Here is a 20,065-nt window from a genome sequence, read left to right as displayed (position 1 = left end):
AAAGACCAAAGAGTTTTACCTTTCCATTTCAGAAAATATTGGAATCTACGCATTCATACGGTTTAAATCAGAAGCATTTTGATAATGACAAGAACTGATACTCAGAAGCCAAAGCTACTGTGCTCACGAGTTCAAGTGAAGATAAATCAGCAAAAAATTCTATGAGAAATACATATAGCTACCATAACGACTACTTTAAGGGAAGGTATAGTTCTAACAAATACTGATTCAAGAACCGATTATTTCGTTCCTTCGAACTTTGTGTTCGGATTGATTGCTGATATTGCAACATCAGGAATCAAAAACAAACCTTTTCTCTGGGCGGTGCGTCGGGGAATAGGGGGGGTCTGCAAAACTTCACTGCTGCTGCCTCTACTTGTTCAAATGTGTACAAAGAATAGAGGCAGGCGTCAAAATATATGAAAGAACACGATTCTCGGGTTAAATATCGAAGCTGCGTAGTCGAGACTATGATGTGATTTCAGACAGGTAACAAGTAAAAAGAGAAACTGCATCCTGCAAGTGACTTGAGCGCAGGTCTTCTCGCAATGGGGCAGTAAAAATAGTGTCAAAGCAGCTTAACTGAGCATCACGCGTAGAACCCTCCCCAATATCTGATAAAAGTAATTTACTGATCTCCTCGGCCATCTTTGAGTACACAACTCTGCGTACAGATTAATGAACAACTCAATACTAATCCCTTAATGCTACAATGCTACAATGCTACAATGCTACAAGAACAATTAAATGTACAGAAAAAGGGTCCAGATTTCCAGAAGAGTAGGTGAAAGTTCTTAAGAGGAGCATATTATGGTCAACAAGTCATGAAGAAACCCAGCTGAATCAATCAAATAGCATACTTTATTGTCACAGTTGAGGATTCTACATACCTTGCCTCAACTGGTAATTTGTCACCCCAAATTGCCAATGATTCATTTAATCGACCAAGAAATTCCCCACAAGCAGCATTTCGGCTTTCAAGCGAGTCCTGCAATGTAATAATTTGGAACGAATTCAAATCCAGATCCAAAGCTTTGGATTCAAGGCTCGTTTGTATAGTTGGTGACAATACTAGAAAAGAAAAGCTTAGGTGTGCGTACCAATTCGCTCGCTTCATCGGTTTCCTGCAAAGAACTTCGTAGTGAATAGAACGATATATAAAGTCCAGCTCCGAATTCCCAATTTACTATTTCAGACTTGTGGGTCTCCATTGAAGTAGCAAGCTTCCATATATCCGAGTGCTCAGCTGCATCATATGAATGGGAAGATCAACAGATTATAGCATCAACATCTTATCCTACTAAAAAAATTCATTAGCAAAATGAAAGACTGGTATCACGGACTTATGGATGAAACTTGAATATAACCTAAAAAACGAGAGGAACAATGATTTGTTCTAAACCAAGAAAGAAACTTACAACCCAGTCCCATTAAATATATACCACAATGATAGATCTGAAATCATCTTACTGTTTCCAGTACATGTATGAAGTATCAAAGCATGATCATCATGAAAACCTAGGCTATGTAATTAAAGCGAACATTTCATGTTACTGAAAAAGCAATATGAACTCTTACCCGACAGGAATAATCTGTGAGCAACTGAAGTCATAAAAATAGTATGAGCTCTATGCCAATTTCTACATTCAATGAAATGTTCAAGGGCCTCTGGAAGATTTCCATGGTAACTAAAAAAAACTGCCTGAAAAGCAATATCAAACAATTAATTTAGATGGATAGATGGCCATTAAACAACACTTCTAATTTCCAAGACTATAATATATTCAAGAGAAGCAATGGAAAATTGTGACCACAGAAAATCGGAAAAAAATAATTGTCTATCCTTTTCACAGTAGATCCCTTGATAGGAACAAAAAAAATTGTCATAAAAACAAAGTATACAGGAGGGAGGGAGACAAACGAAAACGAAATGGGTACCCAGATAATGCAAACACCTAACAAAAGAACTGTAATTAGAGCCTAAATGAAAGTACTACCACCAGCCATCATACGGATCATGCAATATTCTGTCATTTTGTTTCAATAATAGGTCCCATCAAAGAGTCCTACCAGCATTCTTCTACAAAACCGAGATTCGCACCCAAATCACGACTGTTAGCACAATCTACTCCAAACTTTTGCCAAAACAATCCTCAAGAATTTATTATTCCTCTCTTGCAAGATACACGAAATAATAGACATGATGCTTCTAAAAAGGAGTTTCTTTCTTCTGCTACCTTTCAAAAATAAATAAATAAATAAATAATACTGACCCCAAAATTACCGCATTGTAAGCTTGTACCCAACTTAATGAAAATTCATAAACACATTATTTCACCCAAAAAAANAAAAAAAAAAAAAAAAAAAAAAAAAAAAAAAAAAAAAAAAAAAAAAAAAAAAAAAAAAAAAAATTGATAAAAGTGCTCCATTCTCAAGAGGTGGATATTAGTGATAAAATTTACCGCAATTATTTAAGTAGAAGATACAGGTGAAGAAACTTCTATCCAAGATTGAAAAGAGCCAGAGAAATCTCAACTAACTCTTTCACAAAGAGTCACGAGAATAAACGAACAAGACTGATGGTAAAGTCTCATCGGATGAATTTTCTAAAATTACCTGAAGTTAAGGAATTTTTACCCTCCATAACACTAGAAGAAGCATTTTAGAGAACTTAGTCAGCCAGGAAAGAGGCAACCATTTTCTAAGAATTTTACACTATGTATCACATGAGACCGAATTGGACCGTTCAATTATTATATTCTAGGGGTTTTTCAATAGCTACAATCTTCGACCATGTGACTGGCACAAATAATTTTAACAACAGCGGCAAAGATACATAGTGCAGCAAATATTAAAGAAGTAAATTTATGTATACGTAATAAATAAAAATAAGAAGAGCAGTTTTGAGACGTAAAATAGCAACTATGGGAGTATATAACATACCATAGCCTCGTGTAGCCATATTCTTGGAACACCCAAGTTCTCAATAAATTCTAATTGTGATTCTTGTGAACTCCATATTTCACAGTACTGGAATAGGATTTCCCTGATAACTTTAGCCTGGAGGTGTGGAAAATCATCACGGAAAGGCATGTGAAGGACCACATAGATGGCCCAATGACATTGTCCCAAACACAACAATTGAGAGACGAATGCCATATCCAGACTATGCAAATCATTAGAACTGATTGCACCAATAGCTTCCAATACAGCACGTTGATGCCAAATCATGTGATAATCGAGTGGGTCATCTGTTGATGAGAAGGCACTTAACATAGTCTTAAGAAAACCAAATTCAGGATCTTCATTAGCATGAAGAAGCATGAGAAAGTATGAGAGGTCAAGACATTCCTTTGAATTAGACTCCAGAGCAAGTTCTTGAGGCTCATCAGCATAAACTGGAACAGGGAGTGGAGCCCTTCGATTCTTAAGAAGATGTTTATAAGAGTGAAAGATTACAGGCAAAGTGGCATCTGGTGGTAGATGATACCACATCAACAGCCCTAGGAATCTCTTCCAGTCAAGTTTAATATGGTGCAAAGCATTAAATATATTCCCTGCCAGCAACTCATATAACCTGGTCCGTTCCTCCTCAATGAAGCTGAAATCCATTCCATGCTTATTCCAAATAGCAAGTTGTAGAGCTACATCTGTGCGATTCACAGTGGATCCACCAGCCTGACTCAGCAAACATGCAAGTCTCACATCACCTCTAGATGAAGCAAGTCGGACTGCTGCATCCAGCTGCCGCCCAGTCATAAGAAGAAATATATGTTCAAGATAACTGGAATCATTTAATGAACCCAATTCATATTGCACCTGAGGGAAAACACTCTCTTGCAGCCAACAGCTAAATTCAGCCCTCCGAATAAGAGGGAGTGCTTCCAGGTCAACTTCCAGAGAAGCTTCTTTCATATCCTGCATCATGTCTTCCTCATAATCATCAGTCAAATTTCTCAAATTCCCAGTATTTTCCCTTTCAGAAAAAAGAACTTTTATTAACTCCCAGACCATTATCTGATGTGTCAAGACTACACGAGTAGAAGAAGGTAATCCAGGAACTTCAAGTTGCCTTTCAACAATATCTATATAGCCCCTACAGATATCTGAAAGCATTAGACGATTGAAGACAACCTTTTGAAGTTTCAAATTGGAGGATCCCACTTCTTCTTCAAATTCATGATTCATTTCCTTGTGTAAATTTAAAGGAAGATCAAAAGCAAATTCAACTAGTTCTTTACACACTTTACTATTTTCATCTCTGACCACATTATCAATGGCAACTTTCTCTACATTTACTACGGATGATAGGACCTTCTGTGAATTTGTACTCCCCACCAAATTTCCAGTATGAACTAGGATGCCATTAGGACCCCATCCCACGCGAAATGACCTACCCATAAACAAACCTGCATCAACTATATTGCGAGAATGATTTATAGTAATTGGAGTTTCTTGCGTGAGATCCAGCTTAAAACCTTCTGCCTTCCAGGGCTTAACAGGAGTTACCTTTTTTGGTTGGAACAGCAAAATAGAACCCGGAGGACTTGAGTCAAGGCTACCCTGTTTATATTCAAGCAATGCTAATGGAGTCTTTCTGACAACTGGAGAATTCAATTTTTGGCTCGTTCTCTGAGAAGAATCCTTAAGAGGAGATCTCATAAGTTCTCTACCTGTGAATGACTTCTGAAATTTAGGGGATTCACTATAATCCTCAAATTCCTGCTCATCTTCAGGAAATATGACCATTCTCATTTCTTTCATCTTTAATGGATCAAGCCCAAGATGAGCAGGCAGAGAATGGCAAAGCACAGATTCAGTGAAATCCATTGAATTATTTTCATTATTATCAGAAATCTCGTTGCAGTTCATTTCTGCAGAATCTTGTCCTGCATTAGCCTCGTCCATTACAATATCTTCTTCTTCGTCTTCCGTCAAGCCAAACCGGCTGAAATGGTCAACTGAGAACTTCCATTTGCAATTTTCTGGATCAAATGAAATGAAGCGAGCTCCCTGTCTCTCGGAAATGTACTTCAATTTCTTCACAACATTATCATATTGCCTCTCCAAAAAGCTGGCTGTTATTGACCGGAGAACTAAAGTAACTTCAGCAGGCTTGTTCAGGCCTTGACCAATTACAGGCTTTGTAGTTTCATCTTCATACACAATTATTTCATTCCTATGAAACTTGACAATTTGGTCTAAATCTAACCATCTGATATCAGTCTTCCCAAGAAACTTGACAGATCCATAACCACAACGTCCTATCGTAAAATCTAACACCTGACTAATATAATCCGGATCTTCCAGGACATGGATAGACAGTTCCTCTAAGCTTGGAGACATATAGTAATCAGGAGACTGCAATGTTGGAAAGGAATTTTTAAGCTCCTTCAAATGATCATGAGATGAAATGTCAGCACTAGAGGCAATTCTTCTTCTCTTGTGTTGTGAAGCGGCTTGATCTTCAGAGGTCGTAGCATCAAGATCCGACCTGGAACTTGTAAAGGGTAATAGGTACCTTCTTGCATCATGAACTTCACTGAAATTCTCTGAAGTAAAACACACCAAATTTAATTTTGAACACATTTATAAGTAGGGCGACTAAAAACGAGTATTAACTTGTCAGATAAACTAAATTGTCTGCATTACTGAAGTCGTGGACAAAAAGAAAAAGGAAAAAAAGAACAGATTGATCGATCAGAATTCGGCTCAAGATTCCGTTGAGACTACGGCGATATTTCGTTTTCAATGACATTTCGGCTACAAAGCGTGGATGTAACTCAAACCTCAGTCTAGCAACATTCAAGAATATTCGTTCAAAATAAACACCAATAACCTTTCTCTATACAGAACAAGCCAGCATTAACAGAGTAAGAAACACATAAACCAAGGCAACTGCACAATTATGCTACAATTTCTTCAAGCACCCAAAAAGAGTCAACAAGAGCATTGAAAATAAAGCTCCAGAGATGGAAATAATTACCGGAAACCACTGGCAGACAAGAGGACGACGCCATGGGAAAGAGCAAAGTGAAGAAGAAGGGTTTAGGGTTTTCGCGAGGAAGAAGAAACCAAGTAATCCGTACAGACTCAGCAGTAAATCGAAATAGGAGTTTTGGCCCTCGATTTCTGAAAAGTATCAATGTCCATTTCTCACAATAGACAAAAAGTAAACTTCATCAATAATCACCATCAGCTTCGAGTCTCCATTGCTCCGATGGCTCTTATTTCGCCGACAAGCTTTCTCCGGTAAAGGGCCCAAAAAAATTTCCCGCTCCCTCCAATAATAAGCACTCCCTTGCCTTAAATAAATTCGGAAAACAAGGGCCCGCCGGAGGAAGGGCCCCACCAGCAACCGGGCCACCATTTTTGTATCCATTCTTTGATAAATAACTCTTTGGTGTTCATAAGTAAAATTAAGGATTTATAGCCTTTTTCTCACCGTGAAATGTCCTGATACTCCAAGAAGACTCACTAATTTTAACCTAAAACTCGCTAATTTCAATTAAATAATAATTTACACAAATTAAGTTAAACTAAAAAAGAAAAAAACCTTTCAATAAAAATTTACTTTAATATAAATTTCAATAAATACATATAAGAATATTTATTTAAAACAATTCTTTTAAGCGAAAATTTACCATGTAGTAAAATTACAATACTTTTTGAGTTTAAGGTAAAAATTTACTATTTACCAGGCAAAATTGATGAACTAACGCTACGCCATGTTCATGGTAAAAGTTAATTTTTTTCTCGAATATTTTTATGATACTTCTACCTCTAGAGATGTTCCATCCAAGTTTAGTTAGCTATAGGTTGTATCAAATTAAATTAGAGTCAAATTGATTTTTCCTTTTTCATACGACCAAAAAGGATATTTGTTTATTTATTGTACAGTTAAAAAATGAATATTAAATGCCTCAAATCTCGATACTCTACATTTATTGTACTCAAAAAATATTAATAATCCAAGAAGAGGACTGTACGTTTTGTCAAATATTATTCTTAGTTCAACCATAGCAAAGCTTAAAAATCAAACTATCAACTTTTAAGATGATAATCAGTACCTTATCTAAGTAAATATGCTCGAATTAACTTTTGCTATTCAGACTCATGTAATTATCATCTCCTCGTAAACACAAAGTTACAATATGCTTTGTTTCGAGCCGAATGATTTTCTATAATATGACACCAAGTTTGGCAACCATATTCAACGAATCCATCAATGATTTTCAGTAGTTCATTCTATCATTTGTAAGAGTATCCTTACAGAGTATAATGTGCATGAAGACAGTTTAAATGACAAAGTAAGATAAGACTCCACATCTTCCATAATGAAGGCAACACAAACAGGCTTTAACCAGGGCCAACATGCAGCTTACAAAACCAGGCTAGGAAGTGGGAGAAAAGCTTCCATAAAGCAAATAAAAGAATGTTCCTGGGGAGTTGAATAGAAGACGACGTCGAGCGTTATAAACGTGTCGACGCAGGAAGTAAACAATCATATATTCGCTCAATGCGCGATGCAATTATGAGTTTATCTCTTGTTGGAAGGCTGGGCTTCCCGAGTTCCAGAAGATCCTGCCTCAAACTGTTAACAAAGATTATAGCTTTAACATAAATGTACTAATAAGGAAAAACCCAAAAACTAAACTTTAGATTAGTGCAAGTATTCGTTCAATGTTCAATGTTCAATTTAGTATACACCAACAAAAGCTCTCTTTCTGCTGCTTATTCCGTCAGTTTCAGAATAAAAACTCATGTGAAGAGCATGCAGTGAATATTATCCTAAGATGTTACTTTTCTCAAAAAGTGAACTCCTCGGTGTGTGTGAGACCTCTGGTAAAATATCGAAGGGTTGGGGAACTAAAGTTTCCATAAACAAACCACAAAAGCTAGAAGTGCAAGCAAAGGAGGTGATAATGAGGACTATTAGTCGAAAGATTCCTGGTTTCAAAGAGCATATTTGTTTTATCTTAATGTACTCTTGAATCTCATAATGTGAAGGCATGTTAGGGTCGTTTTAGCCCCTGCCTACCAATAAATTCTTTTTCCTTTTAAATATATTCCTGGTCTACCACCAAAGAAGATTCGTATGACAAGATGAGTGAAAAATATAAAAATTCATGAAAAAGCTATTCCTCATGACCTAGACAAATGTCATGTGTTTTCATGTCAGCTTCGACAAAAACAATGGGCTATTTGACCAAAGAGTCCAGCAAACAGTTAAGCAGGAGATGTTATTGCATCTTGCTCTTCTGGAACACATGCTGAAATTGAATGGAAAGTAATGCCTAGAAAGAGAAAAGGAAAGCTGAGCTAAAACTTACGCTAGCCATTCACCAGTTGCTTTGGCATGCTTCTCAGAAGCATGGTATAGTCGACCCAAACTATACAACAGTAACCCAAAACTACTTTCTGCATTTTTTACCTGCAAATCAATAAATAAAAAAATTAAAAGAAAAAATATTCTCATTTTGCACAGGATACTCGATAAAACGAAATGATAAGAAAAAATTCCTTCCTTATCTCGTATGTTGTGTTCGCCTGTTTGGGAAATGGGGAAATTATTTATGTTTGAAACACAGGTAGGTAGTCAATTATACTACGCTCAAGAAGAAAGCCAGGAGTCATTCGTACAAGTTTCAATGTTTTCCATTATGTGGGAGATTTATCCAACGCTCAAAAGCAAAGCTAAAATCATCTGGACAGGTTCTACGCTTCGCCATTTTGTAGAAAATTTGGATGGTGAGAAACAGGATATGTATTTTTCCAGATAGAAAAGGCTTCGACTGATATGTTTTGACACATCTCTCTAGGCTTCCAAAAGTGAATAGTTTCTTTTTCTCTCTATTTCTGTTTGATTTGAGCCAATGGGGAAGTTCTAATTTAATGTCCTTAAATTTGAAGGTTGATTTAGACTACTAGTCTACTCCCCTTTTCTTTGATGTTCTCTTTTCTAACAAGTGTATCTCCTATGGCAAATAAATAAGTAAAAACTTCTGGCTTAATATGCTAGGATTAATTATTCTATAACGCTTATATTACATATTGATCAGCAAAACATGATTTTTATAGCAAACAAAATGTGTAAAAACAGAGAAGGAACGTGTTTGAGAAGCAAACAAGTTGATGGAGCTCCTTACATGTCCTTGGTCAACAAAACTCTGGTATTGCATAATTGCTTTCTCCACCTCCACAACTAATAGCCTTCTCTGAAGCCGAGCAGCTCTTCCCTTCCCTTCAGCTCTGGTATCCTAAATGTCAAGATCAGCAAATAGTTGACTCTCTTTTTTATCAATAAACTTAAATACAGCAACATTAGACAAAGTAAAAACTAAATGACATGTAAAGAAACCAGAAAAATAAATATGAAGCTAGAAGAATAAGTGTATATATATAGATACATATACATAAACACATATATTACTTTCAATAGGAAGATAAATTCAATAACCTAACATTTCAACCATAGGATGCACCAGTTTAGCTTTTGGATTCTTTGATGGATTGAAACATTTCTCTTTGTCTAGTTCTTTGGGTAGAATTATTAAAGCAAGCAAGGTGTGCCTATGGGGTATGGACCTTAGGGGTTTGAATACTTCGACCAAGTACAAGGGTAATCTAGCAAACTTGATGGCCAGGGGGCAGGGAGGACTCCGCTCAACTTCATGACCGACCAACAGATGAAGGTATCAGCACTCTAGAGTGACTGCCTAAGTAATTTAAAGTCCTTCTCGAAAGCAAAATCTAATTTGATAAAGGAAACAAGTAGAAACAAGATCAAAATCACACTGTTTAAATTTAAAAAAAAAAATATGAACTATAACTTGCATTAGTTTACCTGCATATACCAGGCACGCAAAAGCATCAACAAAAGAAGTGAGATAAAGAATGCTGGCAATGCAGCTAGAACAGCGAAATTGATTTCATTTGCCTTGAGAATCTGGTCAAGCTCAAGCATTGCCCTATTTAAAAGCCATCGTAATAAAAAATCATGAGCATCAAACCAAATCAGGAAGATCAAGTTACATAACGTATTGTACACCAAAGATTGCAAGTTTCTGAAACTTACGTCTCAATATCCAATTTTAGCTTCTGCACCTGCATAAACACAGAGAAAACTATCAAGTATAATGTACCAGTACATATGGAGAAAATAATTGAGCATGTATCAACCTGGATAAGCAAAGCACGGGCCAGTTCTCCACTAAGAAGGTTTTGAACGGGATGCTTCAATTCTTTCTCATACCTAAATTAGAGGAAACAACGGATATCTATCATCAAATAAAATCATTCACTACATCAACCAAACAAATGCACGTTGATGTCAGATTAATGCAGTATTCTTTTTCATAGAAAACATGATTTCAGAATTAGCATTGATATAAGAAGAATAGTTATGAAGTTTTAAGCGAAAGCTCTGCTAGGAAGGAAAAGTTTTTAGCCAAAGGATTAGTTGCCGTTCCATTCCTATAGGTACCACAAAGAAAGCTGTACAAGCATTCCTTTACCAATATAGAAATAGCCAAGCTAACCCCAAAACAACCTAATTATCTTTCACCAAATTTGCAGAGAGAAAAAACAGGGAAAAGAAAGGCGTCCATGTTAAAATCACATTTGAGTCCCCACATGAAGAGAGAAGTAAGAGGAAACATGCATGTTGCTTAATGTTGACCAAGCAGATGATATAAACTTAATATAGGAGCCAACAGAAGTGTCCTAAAATGATTCAAGGAATCATTAGAAACCCAAAAGCAGAAAGTGAAATTGACCTAATACGAAGAATGACACTAGTTGATGTGCATATTAATGACTTGTTGACGTCAGGGCTCAATTGCCAATGCACTGATTGTGGAATCAATGGAATCTAGAAAAACATGGTCCAAAGAAGATGCAAAGACACTGGCTACGAGAAATGTCAGCCTTCCTTCGTTTTTAACAACAAATTCAAGCACCCTACAAAGTTCAACAGTAGATCAAACTTGAAACAAGATATGGAGGATAACCTGAACATAACCTTCGCAAACATTTCTTCATCTGATGCAGCATCTGCAAACTTCCGACCTTCCGTGTGCTCACTGAAGGCATGTAACATCCTGGAAAGAAGATGATGTTGATTTAATATTTTTTTCATTTCCATATAAAAACATATGGATATTGCCGCAAATTTAGGCCTTGTATGAGAATTGTTTTCAAAATAGTTTTGTTTTTCAGAATTAAAATATCAGCAAAACCTGCTTTGTTTTGTGCAACTATTTTCTTAAATTTATTATTATGGTTGTTATTGTTGTTGCTGCTGCTGCAACTTAGTTTTGTTTTTCAGAATTAAAATCACAAATTCGTATAATAACAGATTTTAAGAACATTTTGTAAATAAAACAGAAATAAACTAACTTTTCATTCAAGTTATGAAAAGAGACTAATGCTGAAATATACAAGCTCCCAAGCGGGAGAGAGAGAACAATTAAAAAGAAAAATAGGACTATGAAAATATAAAAGCATCTCAATTTCAAACAGATATCTCGCCAGAAGAACCTATAAAAGAGTATCAAATGAGAACACTAAAGAGAAGCCTTCAGTTTTGCCACCTCAAGACAATCTAGCCAACGCCTTTGAAATTTGGTCTGTTTTCAGAGACTCTATAGTTACACTAGAATTCTCTAAGAGGTCTCTAATTTTATGATTGGAGATAGAGATGAGATGTGCAAGATTAACATTTTTTACTCCAACAATAAACCGGTGCTCAAAGTAAATAGTTTAGTACCCAATTGGAGAAAAATTAAGTCCGAGAAAGATAAATCACCTGCGCAGTGAGTCGGTAGTTAACTGAACATCTTGACCATCCATGATACCTTTATGCCTCTTTCTAAATGTAGCAAAAAGTTCATCTCTAATTGAAATAAGCTGCAATACAGGGAGTCAGAATATCAATTCCATAGAGTTTCTGAATGCGTTGCTAAAGTTATTGATAATCAATCAGACATTGAATTCATTGATGCACCCTACCATGGGCATCAATCCGTTTTTGTAGGTGCTGCCGTAACTAACTAAACATTTACAATAAACTGGGCAACCAAGCGGCAACTACTATAACAGTAATCAATCGTTCTTTGACCCTTTCATTTGTGCTTTCATTCTTCTAATTTTTATTTTAAACAAGAAATGAACTTTTCATTCATTGATGAAAAGGAAAAAGTATTCAAAGAAATGAACTTCCAAAGGAGTGAAAAAGATAAAATAAGAAGAACCCGTACAAATACAAAGAAATCTATGTTGAGAGAATAAAAGCACCCCAATTAATAAATAAATACAAATATCACCAGGAGAATTAGACTAAAAAAAAAGTTCAGAAAAAGAACACCAAGGGAAGAGAGAGAGAGAGAGAGAGAGAGAGACAAACCTCCCTTCTTACAATTGATAAATAAAAAATGAACCATCGTGGCATGAAGAGAGAGTTCAGAGTTATTTAATTTCTAGTAGGTGCAGTCCATGTAATTGTAAGCAAAGTTCAGTGTCCTAGTAATCAACCATAATTAAAGACCCAACCCAAGAAAATAAAACGCAATGGTAAAGAAAATTGACAGTAGAGCGCTACATCATCAAATGAGACGAAGGAAACCAAATCAAAATAGTAAAAATAGTACCGGTTGTTGTACATGATCCTTGAAAAATTTAGCTGCTGAATTATGTGCTTCACGAACCCAGTTCTCAATGTCATTGCTCCCCATTAATTTACTATGTTGAAGAAGCCAAACAGAGCAGACTGAGAGGCCAATTGCACCACAAGTATATTTAAGCCAGTGCCGAGTTAATTTTTTTGGCTTTCGATGTTTAAGAACCTAAAACACACATAAATAAACTCTGCTTAGTGAAGAGTATTCATACACTATCAAGAATTAAAACATCACTGTAGGGAATTGCCCTAAGGTGCTCGGAAACTTTGTTTTCGATACCAACCTGAAGGGGAGCACTATAGTTTTTTTCTTAACAAGAAATAACTTTTCATTAATATAATGAAAAGAAATAAAAGTTCAAAAGATACGAACTCCCGAAGTGAGTCAAAAAGGAAAAAAATACAAATAGAAAATACAACCTTGTAGAGATTAGCTAAGAACGTAAAAAAAAAATTTAAAGAACCTAATAGCTACCTTCAAATCTTCTAAAGAAAACTATATTTGTGTTAAATGCAAACAAAAATTAAATTTACTATAACCCATCAACTTAAAGTTTTTGGGTTCAACAATGATTAAACATGGTACCAAAGCAAGAAAGAGTTCATGTGTTTGGTTCACTATATGGTCATTTTAACTCCAATTAATACTAATAGCCCCGTATTGGTCTTCATGTAAACTTTCAACCCTAAAGTTAAAGTATGAATAAAACATTAAATTTACTGGAAGTTTAATGGTGATTTAAAAAATTGTATTATTATTAATAGTCCATCGACTTTTCACATGCTTTACTTTAGGCAATCCTTGTATTTGTGTCTATATGTATCCGAATTCTGATGTGAATGAAATAGAGTATATCAATTCTCTCAAATCTTTAGTGATTACACATCTATAGAGAGATGTTGGCATTGTTGAGTCAAATTTTCAGTGAACTGATAGTAATAATATTACAATTCCTTGCTTTGATTTTAGTTGGCAGGGCAGGTTATGATCATTATAAAAAAAATAAAAAATAAAAAATAAAAAAAAGACTACAGCATAAATCAATCAATATTAACAAACATTACATCGACTATTTAACAATAATTGTTGCATAGATCATGAAGTTCATAATTGTCTCACGAGAACTAGAGAGAGACTGGTACATCAAAGTCAGTGCAAAGACTTTTACATTGTGGATGATGATACTATTTGTTAATCTCAAATTTCTCGAGCTGTCACCATAATGGACAGAATTGGAATGCATCAAAACGTTATTTGAGCTATATTTCCAGAAAAATATTAAATATGCTTATATCCTGCATGCATAAAGGTAAGTTGTAAATGATCAAAAGGCTACGAAAAGTAGTAACACTAAATTCTCTTTGATCTGAGAGTTTGTGGCCACAGATTCCAAAAGGTTGAAACAAAACAAATTGAAAGTATTCTTCTTGACAACCAAACTATTCAGGGTGTAAAGATAAATTAGTAGCTATAGGAGCATTGGAAATAAGATCTTACAATAATAGATATGACGTTGTCCAACTTGTGAAAGTTCTGACAAAGCAAGTTGATAGCATCTCCAATTTCACAACTCGTCCACTGAGATCCTTCCTTGTTCACATCCGGTAATTTTTTAAATAGAGGAAATGAAAAGCTGCCATGGAAATCCATCTGCGTAGTCATATACAAAATAAACATTGAGAATTGAAACATTAAAATAGAATAATTTCTGCTTCAGTATTTTAACAATAAAGTTTATAAATAATCTCAATGTTACATTAAGTGTTGTATGCAGTTCACAAATTGATGTCTCTAGATCGAGAAATAAGCCATTCAATGCAACCAACAATGATGGTAAGGGATTTTGTAGATCATTCCCTGAATCTGTCCCAATATTGTCAGTGTTCATAAAGACCTACAGGAACCACAAGGGAACAAAATCAAAATAAGCAACAAAAATTTGAGAGATAAAAAATTTGAATGTCAAGCAGATAAATTGCAATTATATCAAAGAAGGGAAAGGCAGAAAGGGAGGGAGATAAGTTCCGTTGTGATAAGCAAGTCCTCATTATCCTTTTAATGCCCTTGAAATTTCTCAATCACTACTACCTCTCAAATAGTTACTAAAAGAAGATTGCCACCCAACAACTCTCAAGTTATAAGAAACTACTTAATTGATATTTCATGACAAATGGATGCAAAAAAATGTGAAAACCCAAATATTTCCATCTAGTCCAAGCCTTTTCTTTTCATGAGTTAGTATCCAAACTAAGAATGAATGATGTCTATTACTCAACTCGATCGGAACTGTCAAAGAATTAGAAGTTACCTGAATTTATTTAGATCTCCTGTTACAAAGTATCTAAGGATTTATTTAGACTTACTGTTACCTAATATCTAAAATATTTATTTAGATCATTTGTTACCTAGTATCAAGTATCAAGGAATTTAGTTAGCCTCTCTCTATTATAAAAGTCAAATGTACCTTCTGAAATTAAATATGAAAAATGGAAAGTTAATTTAAACTTGCAACAATCACTATTTGTGGTGAGACAACCTCAATAGAGCCAATGGGAAACACCATTATTAAAACCAATAGGAGAGGTTCATCTAAATCTCATTCGGCCATTAAATGGAAGGATGGTTTATCTTCCCCTATTTTATATTTGGCCTGCTTCTTATCTTAAAAGAAAAATTAGAAGAAATAAAAAAGGGGGCGGGCATGCACAATTATTTATCAAAATACAGGTTAAGAGACAACAACATTATATAACTAACGAATAAAACTAGTTAAGATAACATTGTCTCAGAAATCCGTACAGAAGCCAAAAAGAAATTTGCAATCTGATCTCCTATTAATCTGCCAGTCTCGTGAGTCCAAGTCCTAAAATTGTGTGCGAGTGTGTGTGTGTGTGTGTGTGTGTGTGTGTGTGTGTGTTTGTGTGTGAGAGAGAGAGAGAGAGAGTTGAGACTCGAGGAGAAACTGTATTTTTCAAGGATAGAATAAAACCACAAAAGTGATAGGATTGGGTTTGAGAAGTGAGTGCTGAAAGCCAATCAAACCTGAGCCACAAAAGCTGCAAGCTGATTTCTTAGGTAGCTCAATATAGTTATCCGCTCAGCTATGTAACAAGATGCATCATGTGCTACGTGTTGCAAAGAAAAACCATCCCTACAAATTTGGCGCATTAACTGCACTGTTCCATTAAAAAAGGCCCTTGGACCTCTCTCACAAATCATAAAGTAAGCTTTTTGAGCATTTGTACCCTGAAAAATTCATGAAAACAATGACATAAGCACTCACAACCAAATTTTAATAGGAATCTGAAAGATAACAATCATATGCCTTGCATTAAAAAGTCATCGAGCATAATTAACTGAAAGGGATTGACAGATCTTTCATCCAATCATGAGGGAAGGACTTTTGACGAGAGAGATTTTTCTCGTAGCTCCTTCTTCATATTTTTCAGATTCCAGTCGACTTCACACCTAAAAAGTTGATTTAAAAGGTCGAGGTGCCCAAATAAGTTCAAACTCTCCTTGAGCATTGCTCACAAGAAGATTAATACATTGCAGGAAAAGATTCCTTTATGATCTGTCTCCACGAATGTGTGTGGAAAAAGAGGGGAAGGTTTCATAATTGTTCCTGACTGCTCTTAAGAGGACACGTTGTTTTCAGTTTTTTGGTATACTTTGGGTGAGCTGAAGCTCTTCTACATTGATCGGATTTTTTTGGAAGATGCTATACACTTAAAAAGGAATGACTGGAGTATGACTAGTATTGGCTGGACCATTGTGATAATCTAATGTTGCATTTTGAAGAAAGAATGTCACTGGGTAATGGATCTTTTGAAGACACTCGAAAGACAAACTTATGTGGGACCTAAATTTTCCTCCTTGCATCTTCTATTATATACATCAAATAAATTTATCAAAAAACACCAGGCAACAAAAAAGACTTACCTCTGCACGAGATTGCCAGAACTGCAAGTTCTTCCAAATATTATACAAACTCAAGAAACAATGCTCCAAAATATCATCCAAAACATCATACAGTCTAGATGCCTCCGCGGGTTTCAAGCATGTTACTGTTAAACTGATTGCAGTTTCCATCAACCAGTTACGATGAGCACACATCCACTTGTCAACAAAGCATATACATGGCATAAAAATTTACATTTCACACAATGATCAAATTGTCCTCAGCTAAATATTACTCAAATTTATCACATTTTACATGTCACAATATGCATCAAAAGTGATGCAAAAGATTCCAAGCAATCAACTCAAGCTTAAAGACAATAATCAATGTTGAGAAAATATATGCAATGACATACATAAACCTCGGACTAAATTTTGCAGATCTGAATGTAAGTTACCTTCATGGAAGGAGACAGATCGTGGGTGTATAGTTTGAATAGAACTCCGACGAATAATGAGCTTTTGATAGGTTTTTCAGTCTATTGCCAACTTTTTAATCACTATGGCTACTCTACTCTATTGACAACTGGAAAAGTTTGTTGTAACTCTAGATTGAAGCCCTCTCGCCCATCTTCTGTAAATTTCAAACATCAGAAGTTTTTTTCAAAAATATGTCATCTGGTCCTAAATATTGAACAAAATTGTAACGTTTTGAAGCACTGAGCAAAATACAAATGGTTGGCCTTGTTTGCTCAATAAAATAGAAATACTTAGTCCACTTGGCAAAACATGATTGACAGGAAGTTTACAGATTGTCAATGAAGTCCAGCTTTTATTATTGAAACTCCACTCTTAGTGTGAGACATCGGTTGGAGAGGAGAACGAAGCATTCTTTATAAGGGTGTGAAAACCTCTCCCTAGCAGACACATTTTAAAAACCTTGAAGGGAAGCCTGAAAGGGAAAGCCCAAAGAGAACAATATTTGTTCGCGATGGGCTTGGGCTGTTACAAATGGTATCAGAGCCAAATACCAGGCAATGCGCCAGCGAGGAGACTGAGCCCCGAAGGGGGGGTGGACACAAAGCGATGTGCTAGCAAGGACGTTAGACCCTAAAGGGGGTGGATTGAGGGGTCCCACATCGATTGGAGAAGAGAATGAGTGCCAGCGAGGACGCTGGCCCCGAAGGAGGGTGGATTGTGAGATCCCACATCGGTTGGGGAGGAGAACGAAGCATTCTTTATAAGGATGTGAATACCTCTCCCTAGCAGACACGTTTTAAAACCTTTAGGGGGAGCCCAGAAGGGAAAGCCCAAAAAGAACAATATCTGCTAGCGATGGGCTTGAGCCGTTACGCTTAGTTTCATTAAAATGACAGAGTTAGCATTAAAGTTTGAATAATAAATTTATTTATGAGTACCATGTGTCGGATGGGTGATAAACCTCTGCATCTTATTCCTTCTTCTCTACTTCCTTTCTGAAAAAAGGTTGCATTTGGTAGCCTTGATGTCGCCTTCACCTGACCTTCTTCGATCTCTCTAAGATTTCATCTCTCTAAGATTTCGTCGTACTGAGACTAACAAAGAGACAATTGATATGGAAAATCTCTTTTTTATCCTTCGAGATCATTTTGTTACCCCTAAGAGGAGGGATGTTAGGGTTTGGACCCCTAATTCTGCTAGGGGTTTCTCTTTTCATTTTGTGTCTTTCCCTCCTACCTTGTTAGCTGCTCCTAAGATTACTGTTTTCGCCTTTCACTTGAAGGTTAAAATTTCTAAGAACGTGAAATTTTGTGTGTGGCAAGATTCACTTGGGAGGGCTAATACTTTGGATCGCGTTCAAAGACATTTTTCCTTAGTTTTGTACCCACAATGGTGCATTCTTTGTAGGAGGCATGAGGAGGACTTGAATCGTTGCTGAGCGAGTGCTAGTTTGCAAACTAGCTTTGGAATCGTTAGAGAATTTTGTTTCGTGTTAGGGGAGTGCGTAATAGAAAAGGGCGGTCTTTGGAGGAGAAGGTGCTCTTGCATCTTCGTTGTTTGTAGGCTATTTGGCTTGAGATAAATAATAGGAATTTTAGAAAGAAAGCAAACTAGGATGAGGAGGTTGTGAAGTTTTGGATGAACAAAATCACAATATTTGTATCTAATTTGAGTATACTCGTTGGTATTCACTTCCCCAAAAACTAGCAACCAATTATAGAGGCAAACCTTATAGGTCAACTTCAATGATCAGATCGTGGTCTGAATATGCAACTAGAGAAGAATTGAAAGCATTCAAAACTAAATTAACATTTTGCTATAAGAAGACCCACACAACCCGAGCTCCCAAATTGTTTAGTTCAAGCGAGAATGGTTAATAAACTAAGTAAACTATGCAGTAGAGAGCACAGTGCAACGGCTAATTGTAATCAAGACCGACATAAACGTGTTCATGATGCTCAAAGCGAATCACAGATAAGAGAATGATGAGTAAAATTTACCATGTATAACCAGTACCCTCTATAAACCCTAGAAAGCCTGCGGTTTAACTTGGTAGGAACTTGCATTGTGATGGAATTGTGAACTTCCCTAAGATTCATACAACATCATAACCTTGGCCTTTCATGAAAACGTAAATTAGTGACATCGATTGCCAGTTCGCCCAGCACAACAGGGTGCGGACTCGGATCACTAAAGATAAAAAGAGTTGCAATTACAAACAACTTAACAAGCATAGATTTCAACAGAAGAAAATATGCTATGTTCTACAAGCAAAGACAAGGAGTAAACTCGATTGACGATAATTCTTCTACACGTATTAGGCAAAATCAAACAAACCAGGGGGGGGAAAACGTGTAGAACCGAGTGGAAAGTAACTTACACAGAAGAGTTTATCGATTCCAAACGTTGAGGAAGAGGAAAACCAATCTTGCGACTCCTCCGGCGAGGGAAACCCGAAAGCTTCCAAAGAAAACTGAAAGCACGAGGCAATGGAAAAAATGCTAAAATTCGTCTCCATACACTAAGGGAGTGTTGTGAAATTGAGGTTGTGATGCTCTTGTCTTCACTTTCTTCAGGCGTCGTCTCCATTGGAGCTCTGCTTCAACTATTCCGCAAATTTCTGTAATGTTCCTTCCCAATTGAGGAAGCGAGTCCCCTTTCAATGCTTTGCAAGCTTTGAAGTCCGAATCTCCTTCCCCATTAAGCTCGTTAGCTCATTCTTCACTTTTTCCTGTATGCAATCCGCGCCATTTGTGTGTGCTGAATGTAAGAATCATCGCGGGGTTTCTTGAACACAAAAAACTAAAAGGTAACAAAGGCCTTCTGAATCGTAAAGGCATGGCTTGGTTAATGAGTTTAAGCAATTTAAAATTCTCCCCCTCGTGTGTTGAATTCGTGGAACTTTAATTTTATAAAATAAAAAATGGTGCTTTTTCTTGTTTAAAAAATTAAAATAAATATGCCAGTTGACATCTTCTGGGCTCGTGTATATATATATATATATA

At 36.1% G+C, this 20,065-nt stretch overlaps 2 protein-coding genes across 5 annotated transcripts; both read right to left on the bottom strand.

Annotated features, from left to right (window-relative positions):
- LOC111795262 (nuclear pore complex protein NUP96) lies at positions 1 to 6,292 on the bottom strand. Its single transcript, XM_023677571.1, has 6 exons — positions 5,987 to 6,292; positions 2,944 to 5,552; positions 1,579 to 1,702; positions 1,101 to 1,246; positions 891 to 988; positions 1 to 664 (listed from the first exon to the last, which is right to left on the bottom strand). The coding sequence occupies exons 1-6, from the start codon at positions 6,018 to 6,020 to the stop codon at positions 469 to 471; spliced, it is 3,207 nt and encodes a 1,068-aa protein (XP_023533339.1). The 5' UTR covers positions 6,021 to 6,292; the 3' UTR covers positions 1 to 468.
- Positions 6,293 to 7,212: 920 nt separating this feature from the next.
- LOC111795531 (protein DGS1, mitochondrial-like) lies at positions 7,213 to 19,913 on the bottom strand. 4 transcript variants are annotated; one of them, XM_023678010.1, is made up of 14 exons: positions 19,441 to 19,910; positions 16,623 to 16,799; positions 15,723 to 15,926; positions 14,437 to 14,574; positions 14,178 to 14,330; positions 12,651 to 12,845; positions 11,810 to 11,910; positions 11,013 to 11,102; positions 10,183 to 10,255; positions 10,079 to 10,107; positions 9,848 to 9,971; positions 9,150 to 9,260; positions 8,334 to 8,434; positions 7,213 to 7,594 (listed from the first exon to the last, which is right to left on the bottom strand). In XM_023678010.1, exons 1-14 carry the CDS (start codon positions 19,576 to 19,578, stop codon positions 7,474 to 7,476), a joined length of 1,755 nt encoding a protein of 584 aa, XP_023533778.1. In that variant the 5' UTR covers positions 19,579 to 19,910; the 3' UTR covers positions 7,213 to 7,473. The 4 variants fall into 4 exon arrangements, with proteins under 4 accessions (XP_023533778.1, XP_023533777.1, XP_023533779.1 ...); XM_023678009.1 differs by having other exon boundaries at positions 16,623 to 16,755; XM_023678011.1 differs by lacking the exon at positions 15,723 to 15,926 and having other exon boundaries at positions 16,623 to 16,755; positions 19,441 to 19,909.
- Between the last annotated feature and the right edge of the window lie 152 nt (positions 19,914 to 20,065).

The sequence above is a fragment of the Cucurbita pepo genome, chromosome LG05, assembly GCF_002806865.2.
Source record: "Cucurbita pepo subsp. pepo cultivar mu-cu-16 chromosome LG05, ASM280686v2, whole genome shotgun sequence".
In the NCBI taxonomy this organism is placed as follows: Eukaryota; Viridiplantae; Streptophyta; class Magnoliopsida; order Cucurbitales; family Cucurbitaceae; genus Cucurbita; species Cucurbita pepo.
This window is presented reverse-complemented; position numbering and strand designations above follow the sequence as displayed.